The 15,058-nt window shown below is 38.9% G+C and overlaps 1 protein-coding gene and 1 pseudogene across 1 annotated transcript in view; one reads left to right on the top strand and one right to left on the bottom strand.

Moving 5' to 3' along the window:
- The window catches only part of LOC149859747 (protein FAM13C-like), a 41,960-nt gene extending 30,758 nt beyond the window's left edge, over positions 1-11,202 (top strand). Inside the window, exons 6-8 of the mRNA XM_090058422.1 lie at positions 8,099-8,298; positions 10,055-10,156; positions 11,078-11,202. Of these exons, the coding sequence (XP_089914548.1) occupies positions 8,099-8,298; positions 10,055-10,156; positions 11,078-11,201 (426 nt within the window). The 3' untranslated portion in view covers position 11,202. The remainder of the gene's footprint in view (positions 1-8,098; positions 8,299-10,054; positions 10,157-11,077) is intronic.
- A 2,246-nt stretch (positions 11,203-13,448) lies between these two features.
- LOC149859746 (phytanoyl-CoA hydroxylase-interacting protein-like pseudogene) lies at positions 13,449-13,943 on the bottom strand (annotated as a pseudogene).
- Positions 13,944-15,058: the final 1,115 nt, after the last annotated feature.

Below are 15,058 nucleotides of genomic sequence, written 5' to 3'. Positions count from 1 at the left end.
TATGTCAATAGCTGAAACAGTAAGGAACTGTAATAAAAAAAACAAAACCCTGTAACTGTTTCAGGTGACAGACTATTTTCATTCTATCACAGCTGGTGATAGAGTAAAAGTGATCAGATCTGCAGTCTACAGAAGCTATTTAAGTAAGAACAAATCACTCATCTACAATAGTGGCCACTATGTTTCTTACCCTAAGGCAGTGTGTCATTGAAGCCCATGGGTTTGTATGATACTATCATGTACCATAAGGATTTAGCAACCTATGGCTTGCAGCCCATATCCAGCCTGTGAAGTAGTTGGATCCATCTTACCCAATTTGGGTATCAGAGACCAGGTGGCATGCAGCTGCGTCATGCCATCCATCCCCTCAACATCACCTCTTCTGCATTCCTCTCTACTTCTCTCTTGTGCCTGCATTTAAACCTTGCTGCAGCAGGGCTAGGTATCAGTAGCAAGGGGAAATGTAAGCAGCTAGGGCGCTCCAGGAGGCAGAGATTTATTGCTCATCATGGCAAAAGTTTGCCAACCCCTGAATTAGAGGAAAAAATAACTCCAAAACAAAATAGTGTGACGTATTTCAAATACTTTTCCTCAATTTTAATATCATTCCAATGTAGGCACTTGAAATCTGACTGTATTATTTTAAACCTGAAGAAATGCCACTTAACAGCTCATGCTAGGCTATATACAGCAAAGTATGTGCTAATGCTGCTACATCCCATTAGCTATAAGGTGTATTCACTGTGGCCAGTATTTTTAAAGATAAGGGAACAAAGTCTGCTCTCAGGTATATTTGTTCAACCCCATTGAACTCAAAGGGGTTATACAGATAGAACTGAGAGTGGTAACCTGGCCTGGGATTTTTTTTCATGTTATATCTTTTTTAGAGTAGATTTGTTTTTTCAGTACTATAAAGTATAGTATTACAGCCATGTCTACCAAGAAATGAGCGAGTTCAGCTCATCTATGGTAAGCTGGTCTCATCCACTTAGTAACCGACTGAGTAGCAAGCCAGCTCTTTCTCTGTTTTATATATAATTTCACACATCTAGACCATGTGGCCTCTGGTGTGTGGTATTGGTAGCTAAAAAAAGTAATCCAATTGAACCTAGCCTTGAGCCATAATACTGGAGATGCAGCCCCCTATATTTGGGGAAGTTTTAATCAGAATTCAAATAAGCATCTCCAGCCTAGTTAGCTTGCCCTTTTGGCTTCTATTGCACAATCTATTGTAGTTAGATTCCCACTGCATAATTGATACCGTGGCCAATTACTTTCTCCTACATGCAGGTAGTACTTACGTGCATTTGTGAATCCATTCAACATCTTTTTGCCATGGCACAGTTAATTTTCTTTTCTTTTTTTCTTTCGTCTTTTAAATTGGTTTATAATCTTCAGGGTCCTTCTCAAGACTCATTTTTCAGAATTATAAAGCATATTATTGAAATCACTGTACTTTTCACCACAATGCAAGGCAGGTCTGGGATGCACCGCCACCAACTGTGAAACAGGATCTGGAAAAGAATGCTTCATCCAATTAAAGGAAAGGCAAATGTCGATTAGATTCTTCTTAAAAGTTACCGCCTGAACTAACTAATTGTATCTATTTTAGGGGAAAATTGATAGTCAAATGTGAAAGATTAAAGTCTCTTAATTATTCTGAACATATTTTTTTTACTCCACAATTGGTCCAAGTAAAGCCGATGACTACATATGAGGTACATCTACAACACAGAATTACCCTGACACAATAAATTCTGGTGCAGTTCATGTTGGAGTCTGCTCCCAGGTGCAACGTTTACATGTGCATCCAGGATTGCAGTAATTCCAGCCAGGGCAGTATAGCCACAAGCTGGCAGGGGGCCCAGGAGGATCAGACCTGGTATTTGGGTGGCAGCAGTGAGCGGCACAGCAAATGGCTGGTGCATGAGGGTGCTACAATACAGGGCTCACTGTGAAAGTGTGAGGTGGGTCTAGCTTGGTCTCTCATAGACCTCTTCTGCTATGGCTTTGATTGAAAAAAGAATGAGATGTTCAGTGTTATTTTGGGACGAGAAACACCACATACCACCCAAGTGATATGCTCTCACCATGCAAGTTTTATTTCCCTTCAAGTAGTTACAGTATAGCACTCTCCTCACTAATTACATCATTAGCAAGGGAACATTGGCAAGTTTGATAAGTAGCGCAGGAGTCCCGAGCATCCTGCATGACTTAGGTTAATTTGTAGCAATAGAGTCCTCCTGGCTAATTGATTCATTAGCTGGGCATGTTCTCTGCGCCTGGTGTTCCCCGCCACTATCTGTGAGGCTCTGTTTACATCAGTCCCGGTGGGGCGGAAGGCTCCAGGCTGCTTCTACCGCATGGCTCCAACTCAGAGCCTTCTCCCTCAGCATCCCCTCAGCCCACCGGTTCCTGGCTTTACCTGGACTCACTGAACCGGCTGCAGCTGCCAGTAAGCTCTCCCTCGCCCTGGCATCTGTCTGCCCCTTCCTGGGACCAGCAGACCCCAGGTTCTCTGAAGCTCTCTCTTTCTCTCCCTTGTCTCTTTTTCTTCTTCGTAGTCTATCCTCTGTCCTCTCCATGCCTGAAAGCAAACTGTGCTTGCTCGCTGCTGTGTTTTATCAGCCATGCCTGGCTAATTATCCTCATTCGCCCCCAGTGTGACCTCCCATCCACCTATGCACTCAATTACCTGCTCTCATGACTGTTCCAGTAACGGGGCTCCTACCTGAGCCCCTGTTACACTTGCATGTGAGGGTATGCCAATACAGCCCTCTCACTGTAACACCCTTGAGTCCCATCCAGCCCCGGTCACCATTTACACATACATTGTGGAGCATTACTCTGCTGTAGGATAGTACTTGTTCCAGACAATAATATTTTATGATGGAATTAATTTACTGTGCCCTAATCATGATAAAAAGTGCTAACTGTAAATACAAGTAGCAAATTCACTCTCAATTAGTTACTGTGGAGTATTGCATGTATAGACAGAGGCTTGGTAGCAAATGTGCTCCCAGCCTGCCAGACAGCAGGAGATGAAATATTGCTGCATGCCTTTGAGAGCTGCCTCCTGCTGGGAGTGGCTCTGCCTCTGTACCCTGGGCAGGGACAGTGTTCACCTTTGTAGGGGGCTGGGAGATTCTTATCTTGTCACAAGAGATTACTAGTCAGAGAGCGGGGACTAGGAGATTCTTATCTAGTTGTGGGGCCTGGGCTGAAAGATTTATCAACCTGGGCCCTGCAACTGGGACTAGGAGATGAGAATTTCCCAACCCCCACTCTCCAATCACAACTGGGAAGTAGGGGTGGATACTCCTTGCTTCTGGGACAGGGGGACCTGGGCTCTGGTGGTGCGGCCCACATGAGCAGCAGCAGCTCTCAGTGGCAGGGAGCCCCCTCCACAAGATATCTTTCTCCTGGCTTTGAATTCTCTACCAGCAACAATTAGCTCAGTGCCCAGTGCAGGGCTGCAGGGAGTGGGGGCTGATTCCACATTATTTGCAAGTATAGACGTGCCCTGTTAGCAATAACAAGGTCTTCTTTAATATGTAAGAAGTTGATGCCATGTTCTTTACAAGTCAAAAGTAATACACAAAAGACATTTAGTAAGACATTTTCCCCAAAATTACTTTAAAGGTTTAATTTTATGTTAATATCAGTTATTCTAATTTTCTATCCTTCTTTTGAAAACATAATCACTCCAGCTCTTTCATTTCCAGTGTCCTTGTCTATGCATAATACGTAACTGCAACACATTTTCAAATGGGCTGGAAAAATTCTGTGAAAGAATATGTAGGAGTTCAATGAACTGCTTTCCATCTTTTTATATCCATTTCTTCTTGTGTTTAGATGAAGACCTAAAGTGCAATGTGTCTACACGAGATGTTAGCTGTGCAGTAGCCTAACAACACTGCACAGTAGCATTCCAGTAGTACTAAACTTAATGCGCAGTGACTATGGCACGTTAATGAACATGTAGTCACACCCAGTGAGAAATAATAGGTGGAATAAGCCTCGTGCATATGCAAGTCATTTTATTTCAAGAAAAGCCTTGGTTAATTGTATCCTGCTTCCCTACCATATGAAGCAAGATGGCGAAAACATTTCCCCATACTTGGACTCTGATCCAGCAAAGTACTTTAAGATGAACATAACTGCATTTTTGAATCAGGGACTTAATTTTTACCTTCAGAAAATTTTACCTGCAAATAAGGATAATGTTCTCTTTTCAAATGCCTTAATGCATCTTTCCAGGATTACAGATTACTTAATTTCACTTGTCAATCGAATATCTTGAAATAAATAGATTTAATCAAACATTCAGAGATTTTGTCAGGTCACATTCATCTGAGAGAATATTGTGATCATTAAGCCACTTTTCTGAGATATCATGGGGTTTTTTTTCTTGAGAAAAACACAGTACAGGATCATGACCCAAGTAATGTTGCTTCTTGACAGCAGAGTTGATATACTGTATTATCTAGTCTAAATACCTATTCCATATCTCATTTGAACACATTAAAGTCTTCCATTGATTTCAGTCAGTCTGGATTATACCAGTCACGCATACTGTGAATCTCTTAAACCTCATTCACCTGACCTTGGTTCCTTTTTCACACTGAAATCAATGCAGAGCTCTCGTTGATTTCAGTAGGGGCAGGAAAAGATATTTCCATTAGAGTTAAATTAGAAAGATTATATCTTTAAGTAGATAGCTACTTGTATCCTTGCGATATAACCTTGATGCATCATTTTAGAAATAACGTTTTAAAATAGGATATGACAAAAAAGCAAATGGTGTTGGGAAAAAAAATCAGTCTTCCAAAAATATATATATTAGGCAGCTACTTCCCTGTTCTTACAGAAGCAGGCATGTTGTAGGGTATTATTGAGTCTGATTTTGTGTTTTGTGGTTGTGTGTGAGGGTTTTAAGTAGTTTGTGGAATCATTGTATACTTGCCTACAAATGCAGGAGGCTCCTTGCAGTCCCGTGTTCCCATGACAACTAATTCCATCTTTAGTATATTTGGTATATAGCTGTTTTACAAATATACCATTGTCTCTTTTACTGCATTTACTTAAATACAAGACAAAGAGTTTTTTTATATATATTCATATACATGGTAACTGCATTAAATTCATTGCTTGTCAAATTGCTGACAAAAGCAGCATTTGCTCAGTAATGGAAACCAACTATGAAGTTCATCAAATGCAACCAACACTGAGCATGACAATAAAACGCATGGCCCAGATGGGGCAAACATACTAATGGGAATCTTTTTTCTTAGTTACAATTTTTTTTAAAAGACATATCATTCTCCCCTTATCAAGCTTCACATATTGAGCAGCTTTTTTTAAACCAAAACTTCATATTGCAAAAACAGCAACATATGCAAATAAATACAACTATATATGTATAGTAGCCTTAAACAACATACATCAGCTTTCCACAAAAGACACTTACTGAACTCTTTTTCTTCATATAGAACCCTATGAAAAACCTCAGTAACCACTTACACCTTCCATCAGTCATCTCTGTTCATTCAGTGAAACAATGATATAAGTGTGTCCAATCCTTTTTCCTCCACTTCTTCTCTGTCTTGATCAATGTAGTATGAAGCCCCAGAGAAAGCCAACCTCTTAAAAACCCAGCGGTTTCTTACTTTCCATAAACTCGTTTTAACACATGCTAATAAAGTCCTTAGTAACATTTCATTCAGTCCCTTTGATAAGAGTCCATACTCTTCCACACCCCGTTTTTTTGTGGGGCTCAGTTCCATCTTCAGCACCTGATGATCACTAAATGCCACAATTATGGTTTCTTTCTTATGTCTATTTTTTTTTTATACAAACACAAAGTTAATTCTTGATTGTTTCTTTCCAGTTGGGTATGTTCTAGTGAACACTTTCTCTCCTTTCCACACATCTCTTAGTGACTCTTCTATTATAATCTGGATGAACAGTTCCATCTCCCCCTTCCTCTGTACTGTCACCCGCTTCTATTATGCCATTGAAGTCCTCCATTATTATCCACAGGCTCCCTTCAAGCATGTAAACTGTTAGCTTTCTAAGCAGAGCCTTCCTCCCCTTCTGCTTTGGTGGTACATATACATTGGAAACATCTAATGCTACTTACCTGCTTGATAATATCATTAACAGCAATCTGATAATGTCTTTCACCTGCTTTGCTCTCTCTGAATTCTTGAATATGTGCCTCCAGCTTCTTTTTTATTTGTCCTTGATCATTTGTCCCTGATGCTATAATCAGTGCTATTTTGCTTGTTTTAAAAAGAGTACAACAGTCCTTTAAGGTGCACCAGAGCTGCTGCTCACCATGGTGGACTCCTCCCCATCATTCTCCCTCCCCCCATGTCTGTCACTTTTGCAAGATGCTGTTGACTTTCCTGGGGCCTAGCCCAATGAGTTATATGGTAAATGGTATGGTATATGGCCTTTTCACTTTCGAATAATACCATGCATAGTTCGTATAAGTAGGTAAAAACATGCTGCTGGAAAGTGTGTTTATGGAGTATCAGTGCTAAAATTTGTGGCAGTTTCAAAGAAGGAAAAAGACACCAATTTTGGATAAGCAAAGTCTCTGAATGCTATCTCTTGAGGACAATGTTTTCAAATTTGCTCAGGGAGAACAGGGTCTTACGGGAAGAAGAGGAAGAAGGGGATGCAGAGGGGAAAATTCAGGTGGTGCAGACAGCAGAGGGGCTACCTGATCCCTCAGATTATTTTTTTTTTTCTCTGTAGCAGTGGGAAGGGGACAAATTCAAGACAAACCTCCAATAATTAGATCCAGTACCTAGAACATTATAACAAAGGTATAAATTTTCCATATATAGAATTTAATTATTAGGTGTCATCTTAGACTCAAGTCTATACAGTTTAGATGTTAAAAATACTTCATAAACACTGTAACACATTAAAGTTTAATCAATATTGTATTAATGTATCATCATAGTAAAGTAAATCCCCAGCTTGCCTTTCTCTTCCTGTCTACATTTCTGGTTCCGGTTGTTGCACTGAGTATTTGTATGTTGTTTTTTCCAGTTGTTGCACATTGTTGCAATTTGCAGTTATTGCACATTGAGCAATGTGTGAAATCCATTTAAAATTATTGTTATAGAAAAACTGGTCCAGATTCTTCCATCTTCGCTGACACTGTGTAGCATTTTTTGTATGCATTTTCTCCATGTGAAAGAGGGAGATATCACTGCTTATGACCGAAGTTAGCAGATACTAGGCCTTTGTAAATTACTCCTCAGACCTCAAAGAAAATACTAATTTCTGAGTTCTGGTGTCTGTATTTAATAATTCAGGCTGGGGTATTCTTATGAGCATAAGACAGGTGATTTATTGCCAAGGCACTAAGCTTCTTAGATGATGTTGAAAATCCTGGATTTAACTTTGTAATAAATATTTTATTTCAGAATGTTTGTAAAGCTTCCTTGCATATATTTGTAATGAGCAATTGTTCACACATTTTTTTTTTAGTTACAAACAATAGCTAAAAGTGTGTGTGCATGTGGAGGGCAGGGATTTGTATTTTGGTGTCATTGACATTTTGTTTTGGTTGATAACATCTGTAATTCTACAAATAACTTTGAAACAATGTTTTGACGCATACTAAAACTTTAATGTATGAAGCCTGTTTTTAGTGCTAGATAGTTCAGGTTCCTTGTACGGAGAATTTAGCAAAGGATAGTCATGCCACACTACTCACGTGCATAATATTGTTGATCTCGGTGAGACTACATGCAAGAGAAGCAGGGATGAAGGATCGTGATCAATGTCTTTTTTATTTAAACATGTACTGCTGCAAAATTTTACTCAAATGACTAACCAGTGTTGATAAATTGTTACAACTACCCAAAAAAATCAGATTTATGTTGAAATCTACCTTATGCTTGCAAGAGATTGTGAGAAAATTTCAAGACATTTTTAGCCATTAGTTTTTATACTTGCAACTCATTTCAGTAAAGATGTACCTGGTGAAAATTGAATTAAGTACATTAATCATCTCATTCATTTACAAAGATATGGTGCAGGTAGTTGATCTGATAATGACATTACATATTACAAGCAGGAGGAAGAAGATTCAGATCAAGATCATTCTCAAAGCAACCGAAAACTATCATCCAGCTCAGCATCTTGCTTTCCTGTTCAGGAGCATCTATGTTTTTCACATCAGGAAAATGAACCTGTGGTTATTTCACCCTTGGATGAAAAGAAGGTCTTGCAGCAAACAGCCCTGTCTCTGTCCAACTTACATGAGGCCACAATGTGAGTGCTGCCATTTTTCTTACATTTAAAGCTTTTCTGTACATTCTGGAGGTATAGCATGATCTATATTTATTGTGACAAGCTGAACATCTCGGAAATTCTAGATGCAAGGAACTGGTTACTTGCTTTCTTGAGAGACAAATATAGGATACTTGTTTGGTGAACTTACCTGTGGCTTCAGGTACAGTGTACAGTTCAAACAGGAAATGGCATAAGTCCAGAGAAAGTGGCAGGGGAGTATCAGTAAGTAAGGGAAATAATTATAAATAGGTATGACAGATAAAAGATTTGTTGACTAATCTCTTTTTATCAATAATTTCAGAAATATAGCTACTTATATATCTAGAGGGCAACTGCAAGATAATTTAGGATAAAGAAATTTCAATAGTGTTTGATGTTAGTTTATGCTTGCAGTCATGGGGTGCATCCACACATGCAGGCACGTGCGCTTGCAGCAGCTCAAATAGAAGTGGTGCAAATTTGAGCCGGGGCTTTTTGCCTCAGGACACGTGCTCAGGCATGCACTTTGTTGTGGAGCAAATTGTGCCACTTGGGGCAAAATAATCCTGCCTGGCTCCTCCCAGATCTGCAGCCAGGGGGAGCTAGAGCCCTGGGCCAGCACCTGTGTTGTCCCTAGCAATATAAAAAGCTGCCCTGTCCTGGCCCCAGCTCAAGGCTACTCGCGCTCAGGAGCTTCTAGGGCCCTGCCAATTGGTACCTGGGGACACTACCCCTTGTGCCAACTGGACTGCTGAATAAGCCCTTAGAGTTCCCTGCACCCTTTGCCCACTGCAGCAGTCTGTCAGTGAAGGCTGCTGCCTGGCTGTGACCTGCTGCACACGTGTCAGACCCAGATGGGGACTGCACAGCTAGTAGAGGCATCTGCTCCTCTGGGCCAGCTGCCAGTGGGCGGTCGCTGCAGAGTTGGCCTCTGTGCAGCACTACTGCCATGTGAGCGCCTGGCCAGCCATGTGGGCAGCTATCACCCAGAAGATGTTCCGAGTGTGGTGGCCTGCTCTGAACTGTTAAAGCATGTCCTTCTGGCCCCATTTGGCCAAGAGGTCAACCAAGGTACAAGCTCTGAGCAGGAAGAGTTCTGCCACTGGCCTCCCTAGCAGCAATTCTGATGTTCCCTAAAAAATCCCTGATAAAAATAATCCCAAAGTCACTCTGTAAAATACCCCAAAATCCTAGATGCTATGTACCCATAACTCTGAGAATGCTCATAGGATTAGGTCCAAATGGTGCAAATGGACTCACGTTATTGAGGAGTGAGAATAACACCAGATTTTAAGTAACAGGATTAAATTTCTAATGTTAGAAACCTATTACACTTTAAGGAAAACTATTAGAATTCTTTGAAGTTCTCACACCAGATAATTGATCTCTGTACTTAGATACCACAGAATTCAATGGGAGTCTATGTGTATCTAGGCTGGGTATAGTCATTCAAAAAGCCCGAGACAGAATTGATCTAAGTTACACGGCTTTTTGCATGCGGCACTGTAGTGAACACAATACACATTTGCCCTTTGTGTGGGGGCTGAGAGGGGAGGAGAAATTTTAGTTTGGTTTCCACCATGTCCTAACCAGTTTGTGTGTACTGAACTTTTGGTCTGTTTTGGGTATATACTGGTTTCTGATCACTTATACTGCCGAAAGTGTAATGTCTATACCTCACTCCAGAGACCATAGATGATCGTCAACTTCTTAAGTATTTTGAGGTCTATACAAACTTCAAAATATTCATTCACAGGCCGGTGCTGCTTGAACATCTCAGAGAAACAAAAGCAGACAAAAGAAGGCTTCGCAAAGCCCTTAGAGACTTTGAAGAACAGTTCTTCAAACAAACAGGAAGGTAAAGAATACTGCATTCATGTATTTCAGCTTATTTATTTGTTTCCATTAAAGTATGTCCTCTTAGGTGGGCGTGACTCACCTGAAAGATGTGAGTTAAGTAATTGTTATCTGTGTGATCACTCAAATGATTCAGGAGCTTTTAAGCAATTGAACAAAGTAAATTTGCTACCCTCACACTTTGCTCCTAGCAACAATGTGATGTGAAAATGTAATTTTGAAATATAGAACTAGCCTAGTTTAGATATAATATGATATTTACCAATAAAATGTGATATTTACCAATCCTTCCATCTACATTTCAAAAACGGAACAAACAAAAGGCTTGGGAAGTTCTACTCTGTAATTTCTGTGTCTAAGTTTTGTTGAAAGTAATTAGTCTCTTATTGAGATCAATGGGCTTTCATGTATGTCCATAACACCTATCCATCAGGCCACATCTGGGGCAGGGTGAAATGAAGAGCTACTTGCTCCAAACGTACATGCTCCAAAAAGTATGTGGTAAAAACAATGAAGGGCCCAAACATGAAAGAGTCTCAAGGATCTGAACAAATTGTGGCGGCCCTGTGAAATGAAAGTAATTTCTACAGAGTTCAAACGCTTCCAGACTTCCCTATTATCCCATTCCAGCCAGCTTCAGCTAATACTTCGGTAATTGTATCTTCTAAAATTGTGGAACACCTTGTCTGTGTATCTTAGAGTGAATTAGCAATTACACTATTGATAAGAAATTATGTGTAGTAAACTAATTATTACAATTCAATATTTTAATAGCCATTAGTATAATCCTTTTTGCTTTTGTCATAATATCTGTGCATGTCTAAAATTAGAAAAAAATAAAATGCATTAATCTCCACTGAAAAAAATAAAATCCATTTTTCTTCATAATAAAACATGATGGGGTTTTATTTGCCTTTTATAGGAGTCCACAAAAGGAAGATCGCATACCAATGGCTGAAGAGTACTCTAAATACAAGCACACAAAAGCCAAAATCAGGTTCTTAGAGGTGCTCATTAATAAGCATGATGTTGTCAAAACAATCTGAAGACCGGAATTCTGTGTTATGCAGTGCTACTGTTTCTCTAGCCAAAAATTAGTTTTACAAGTATAGGTTTCTGCACAATTATTGGACACAAGGAGATTGTGATGCACTTTAATAATTATATTATCGGGTGTGGAGGACAGCAACGTGTAACAGTATGTAAACAGGAGTGAATGGCTTGCATTTTTAGGGGTGGGGTGGGAAGGTTTGATAATATTTGAATTTAAAGGGACACTGATGTAGTTTAGACTCTCAGTCAGACTTGCTCTAGTTTACCATTTATAAAATATCAGGGAATGCTCTCCAGATTCTTACACACAACAAACATAAATCCACTGCAGTGTCACCAAAAAAAAAAATCATGCACTATTATGAAGTACTTCTGTGGGACCTAAAAATGGATTTACTCCATCAGGGGAAACAACATGTTAACTTAAATCATTGTAAACAAATTCTGCCATGAGATATATAGCTGTAGTTCCCATTTGCTTCAAATGTATCCATGGACTCTAGATTATTGGAGTGAAGCAAACTGGTGGTGGTGTAGAATTAAAGTAGTAAAATAACTGCTAAATGGAAGCATAGTTTTTAGAAAGGGAAAAAAATACCTGTGTTATTTGGGAAATCAAGAAAGAAACAGTAAGCAGGGAAGGGATCCTTTTTTACTGGGCTTGTAAAAGGGTACTATAAAAAACTGTGGGCACGATATAAAGATCCTAGGTGTTGTCCTTTATAGTATCTGAAAGAAAATTCAGTAAAATAAATGAATCATATATGATGAGTTTTATTTCTGTATTAACTTTGCACTTTATCTTGCCAGATGGTAAAAATTTTTGCTTTTCTAACTACCAAAGCTCTTTTGGAAGCATGCACTTTGTAAAACGTTGAAGTATTACCTGTGCTATAATTGCCAGATATCTATATTATGACAATGATGAGAACAGTTTATTGCATTATGATAAGAGATTTTGGCTAGTTAATGTATGTACAAGTGTCATAGCTATAAGACGAGGAATACTAATCATCTTCTTTACTAAAGGTAAGATGATAAAGCTATTTTTCATTGGAATTCGGCATCTTTCTTAACTTTCAAAGCACCACATTTTACATTAAGGGGAATTTCCCATTATTTGCAGTAGATCACTTGTGTGTAGATTGGGCTATTTAACAGAAGAATTGTTAGCAAGTTGTAGTAGAAAGGCACTGTACTAGTTCTGGGAAGTATCTAATTATGGAAAACAGAAAAATTAGGTTATGTTGCATCATATTTAGTGCTTCATTTAAATTGCCATTTTGTATTAACACACAGCACCTGTTTTCTATCTTAGTAGGAAAATAATCTTTTTTTACAGTCTAGTATATAACAATCGTGTTTGTACTTTATTATATGTGGTGGTTCAGCATGATTTTTAAAGAAGTATACATTTTAAACTAGTTTGGAGGTAAAGGATAAGTGTTGTTTTTATTTCTGTGATATTTGCTGTTTCAGTGTATTGATCTGACAATTTATAAGTTTTATTAATCAGACTGATCTCCTTCATAAATCTGTTTTAAAAAGTCATTTAAGAGCAACAGGAACAGATAGACAGCCACTTATCGTTTACAAATTACATCTTTGATAAGACAAAATGGTTTCATGACATATGAATACAATTGCTATTAAAATTAATATATATATTCTATATGATTGTATATCATTTATACATTAATATAAATAAAATATTTTTCTATTATATCTTTATGTTGAAACATGGTTTTTGTTTCAAATTAGCTAATATAAATAACAAATAACACTATCAAACAACAAGTCAGAAATGCTGACTTTTCTAGCTTTTGAAATTTAAATCATACTGCAATTACAACCTCTCATACTATTTGGAGTGATCCCAGTATTTGTTCAGTAGATTAAAATGAATGCATATTTAAATACCATTTACAAGCCATTATTTTTATTTTGCTAAAGCAGTTTATAAAGGATTTTGTTACGGTTGGCAAGAAACAAAAAAAAAACTTTATTGCAGCATCTGGATATAAACAGCTGTCAGGAAGAACACCAGGACTCCTAATAGTTTAAAGCATTTGGAGATGAAGGGGAAGGAGGGAAAAAATAAATATTAAAAATGTTGTTAAAGAATTTGAAAACTTGTGTTTGCTTTTGGTTCCAGCAGAATGTATATGCTTCTGAAGAGAATGTCTGACTATGGAAATGGACAACAGAGGTTCAAAGGCTCCTAAATAACAGGGAAGTAATTAACATCCAACACTGATGTTGCAGGTCTCGCAGCTGGGATCTCTTTTTGTATTTGCAGTAGACAAGCTCATTAGCTGATGGCCAGTAATTTCTGCAACTCTGCCAAGGAACGGATCCATGGAATCAATGTAAATTACTTCCAAAATAACATCCTGGGTGGTAAGCCATAATGCCATCTTCTTCAGTGCAGGTCAGAAATTTATTATCCTTTATATTTAGCTGAGGCAGCGCTGCTTACAGAATTCATCTCCTGGTGATCCAACCGGGGCAATAACAAGAATGACATAGTGATAGGCTGTGTACATGCAGTAGAAGTCTCCAAAGTATAAATTAGGGTTGAAAAGTTTTTCAGGTATGATCTCAAAGCTCTATCTTCCATAAGGTGAATCTTGTAGTGGCTTTCCAGTGTTAAACTCAGTGTTGCAGGTACAAAAGATGCCTTCCAACTTCCCACTGATTGGAGAGCTACTGTTATCGTTGACAGAGGGCTACATAACATTCCCATAACAATCTCTGAAAATGAATGACTACCATTATTTATTCTGAAATTACACAAAAAACAATAATTATTTAAAACTACTGCTTTGCCCTCTTTGTAAAACTACTGCTTTGACCTGTCCCCTTTCTTTCCCAAAGGAAAGAAAGAGAACCAGTTAACTAGAAATGTAAGGTTACAGAAACCAGAACTTAGAAGTAAAAATCAAATAAACCCAAGTTTGGCAAGAATGAAAATATCCATTAAGAAACTGTGTGAGAAGGAAATGTTCTTCCCATCCTGTCTCCTCTCCTGTGTGTGAGCTCTCATAACTGTGGAAGCAGAGGGTAACACAAAAAAAGAGCCCTGTGAATTAATGAGCCAAGTTGTTCAAGCAATGAAGGAATTTGAATTCAAATTATGTGTGTTCAGAAAAATGTAAAATGTATCTGAATAACATATTAAATAAAGGTCTAACTGGTGGTTCCATAGCTGTTTCTGCTACTCATGCTGTTTGGGACTATTTCTATTACCTTCTCCCATTTCTGATTTGCTTGTGTGCAGAAGTGAAATGATGACTGAATCAGTACAGCTTTTAGCTTAGAGACTAAAGTATTTGCCCTGGAAGCAGGGGAACAGGGTTCTAGACACCAACACTGTTTTGATATGCATCAGATCAATGCTCAGGATCTCAATATCATGCTGTTAAGCTGGAGGGCATGACACAAATCACACACAAACACAACTGCACACACAACACTATGGATCCACATAAACAAACAGTCAAACACACAGTTCAGTGGCTGTGCATGTTAACTAGGGGGCACTCGTGGTTATGGTGCTTCTGGGTTACTTGGGGCCACTTGAGACCCAGGCAGAAGTGAGGGGAAAAGATGGGTCCAGAGACAGCGTAGCAGGCAATGGAGCCAGGGAAGAAAGCCAGGGCATCAGTGAGGCGAAGTGATGGAGACTGGAAGTAACGAGCAGTGGGACAGAAGTCAGGAGGCAGCCAGGAGCCAGGAGGAATGAGAAGAAGTGGCAAAGATAAGGGGCGGTGAGGTGGAGCAGAGGCTGGGGGAGAAAGCCATGTGACATAGGGAATTAGGAGGTGAAGGAAGCCAGGGGAGGCAGAGG

This window comes from Crocodylus siamensis, chromosome 7 (genome assembly GCF_052110815.1).
Source record: "Crocodylus siamensis isolate JL-2025a chromosome 7, ASM5211081v1, whole genome shotgun sequence".
In the NCBI taxonomy this organism is placed as follows: Eukaryota; Metazoa; Chordata; order Crocodylia; family Crocodylidae; genus Crocodylus; species Crocodylus siamensis.
This window is presented reverse-complemented; position numbering and strand designations above follow the sequence as displayed.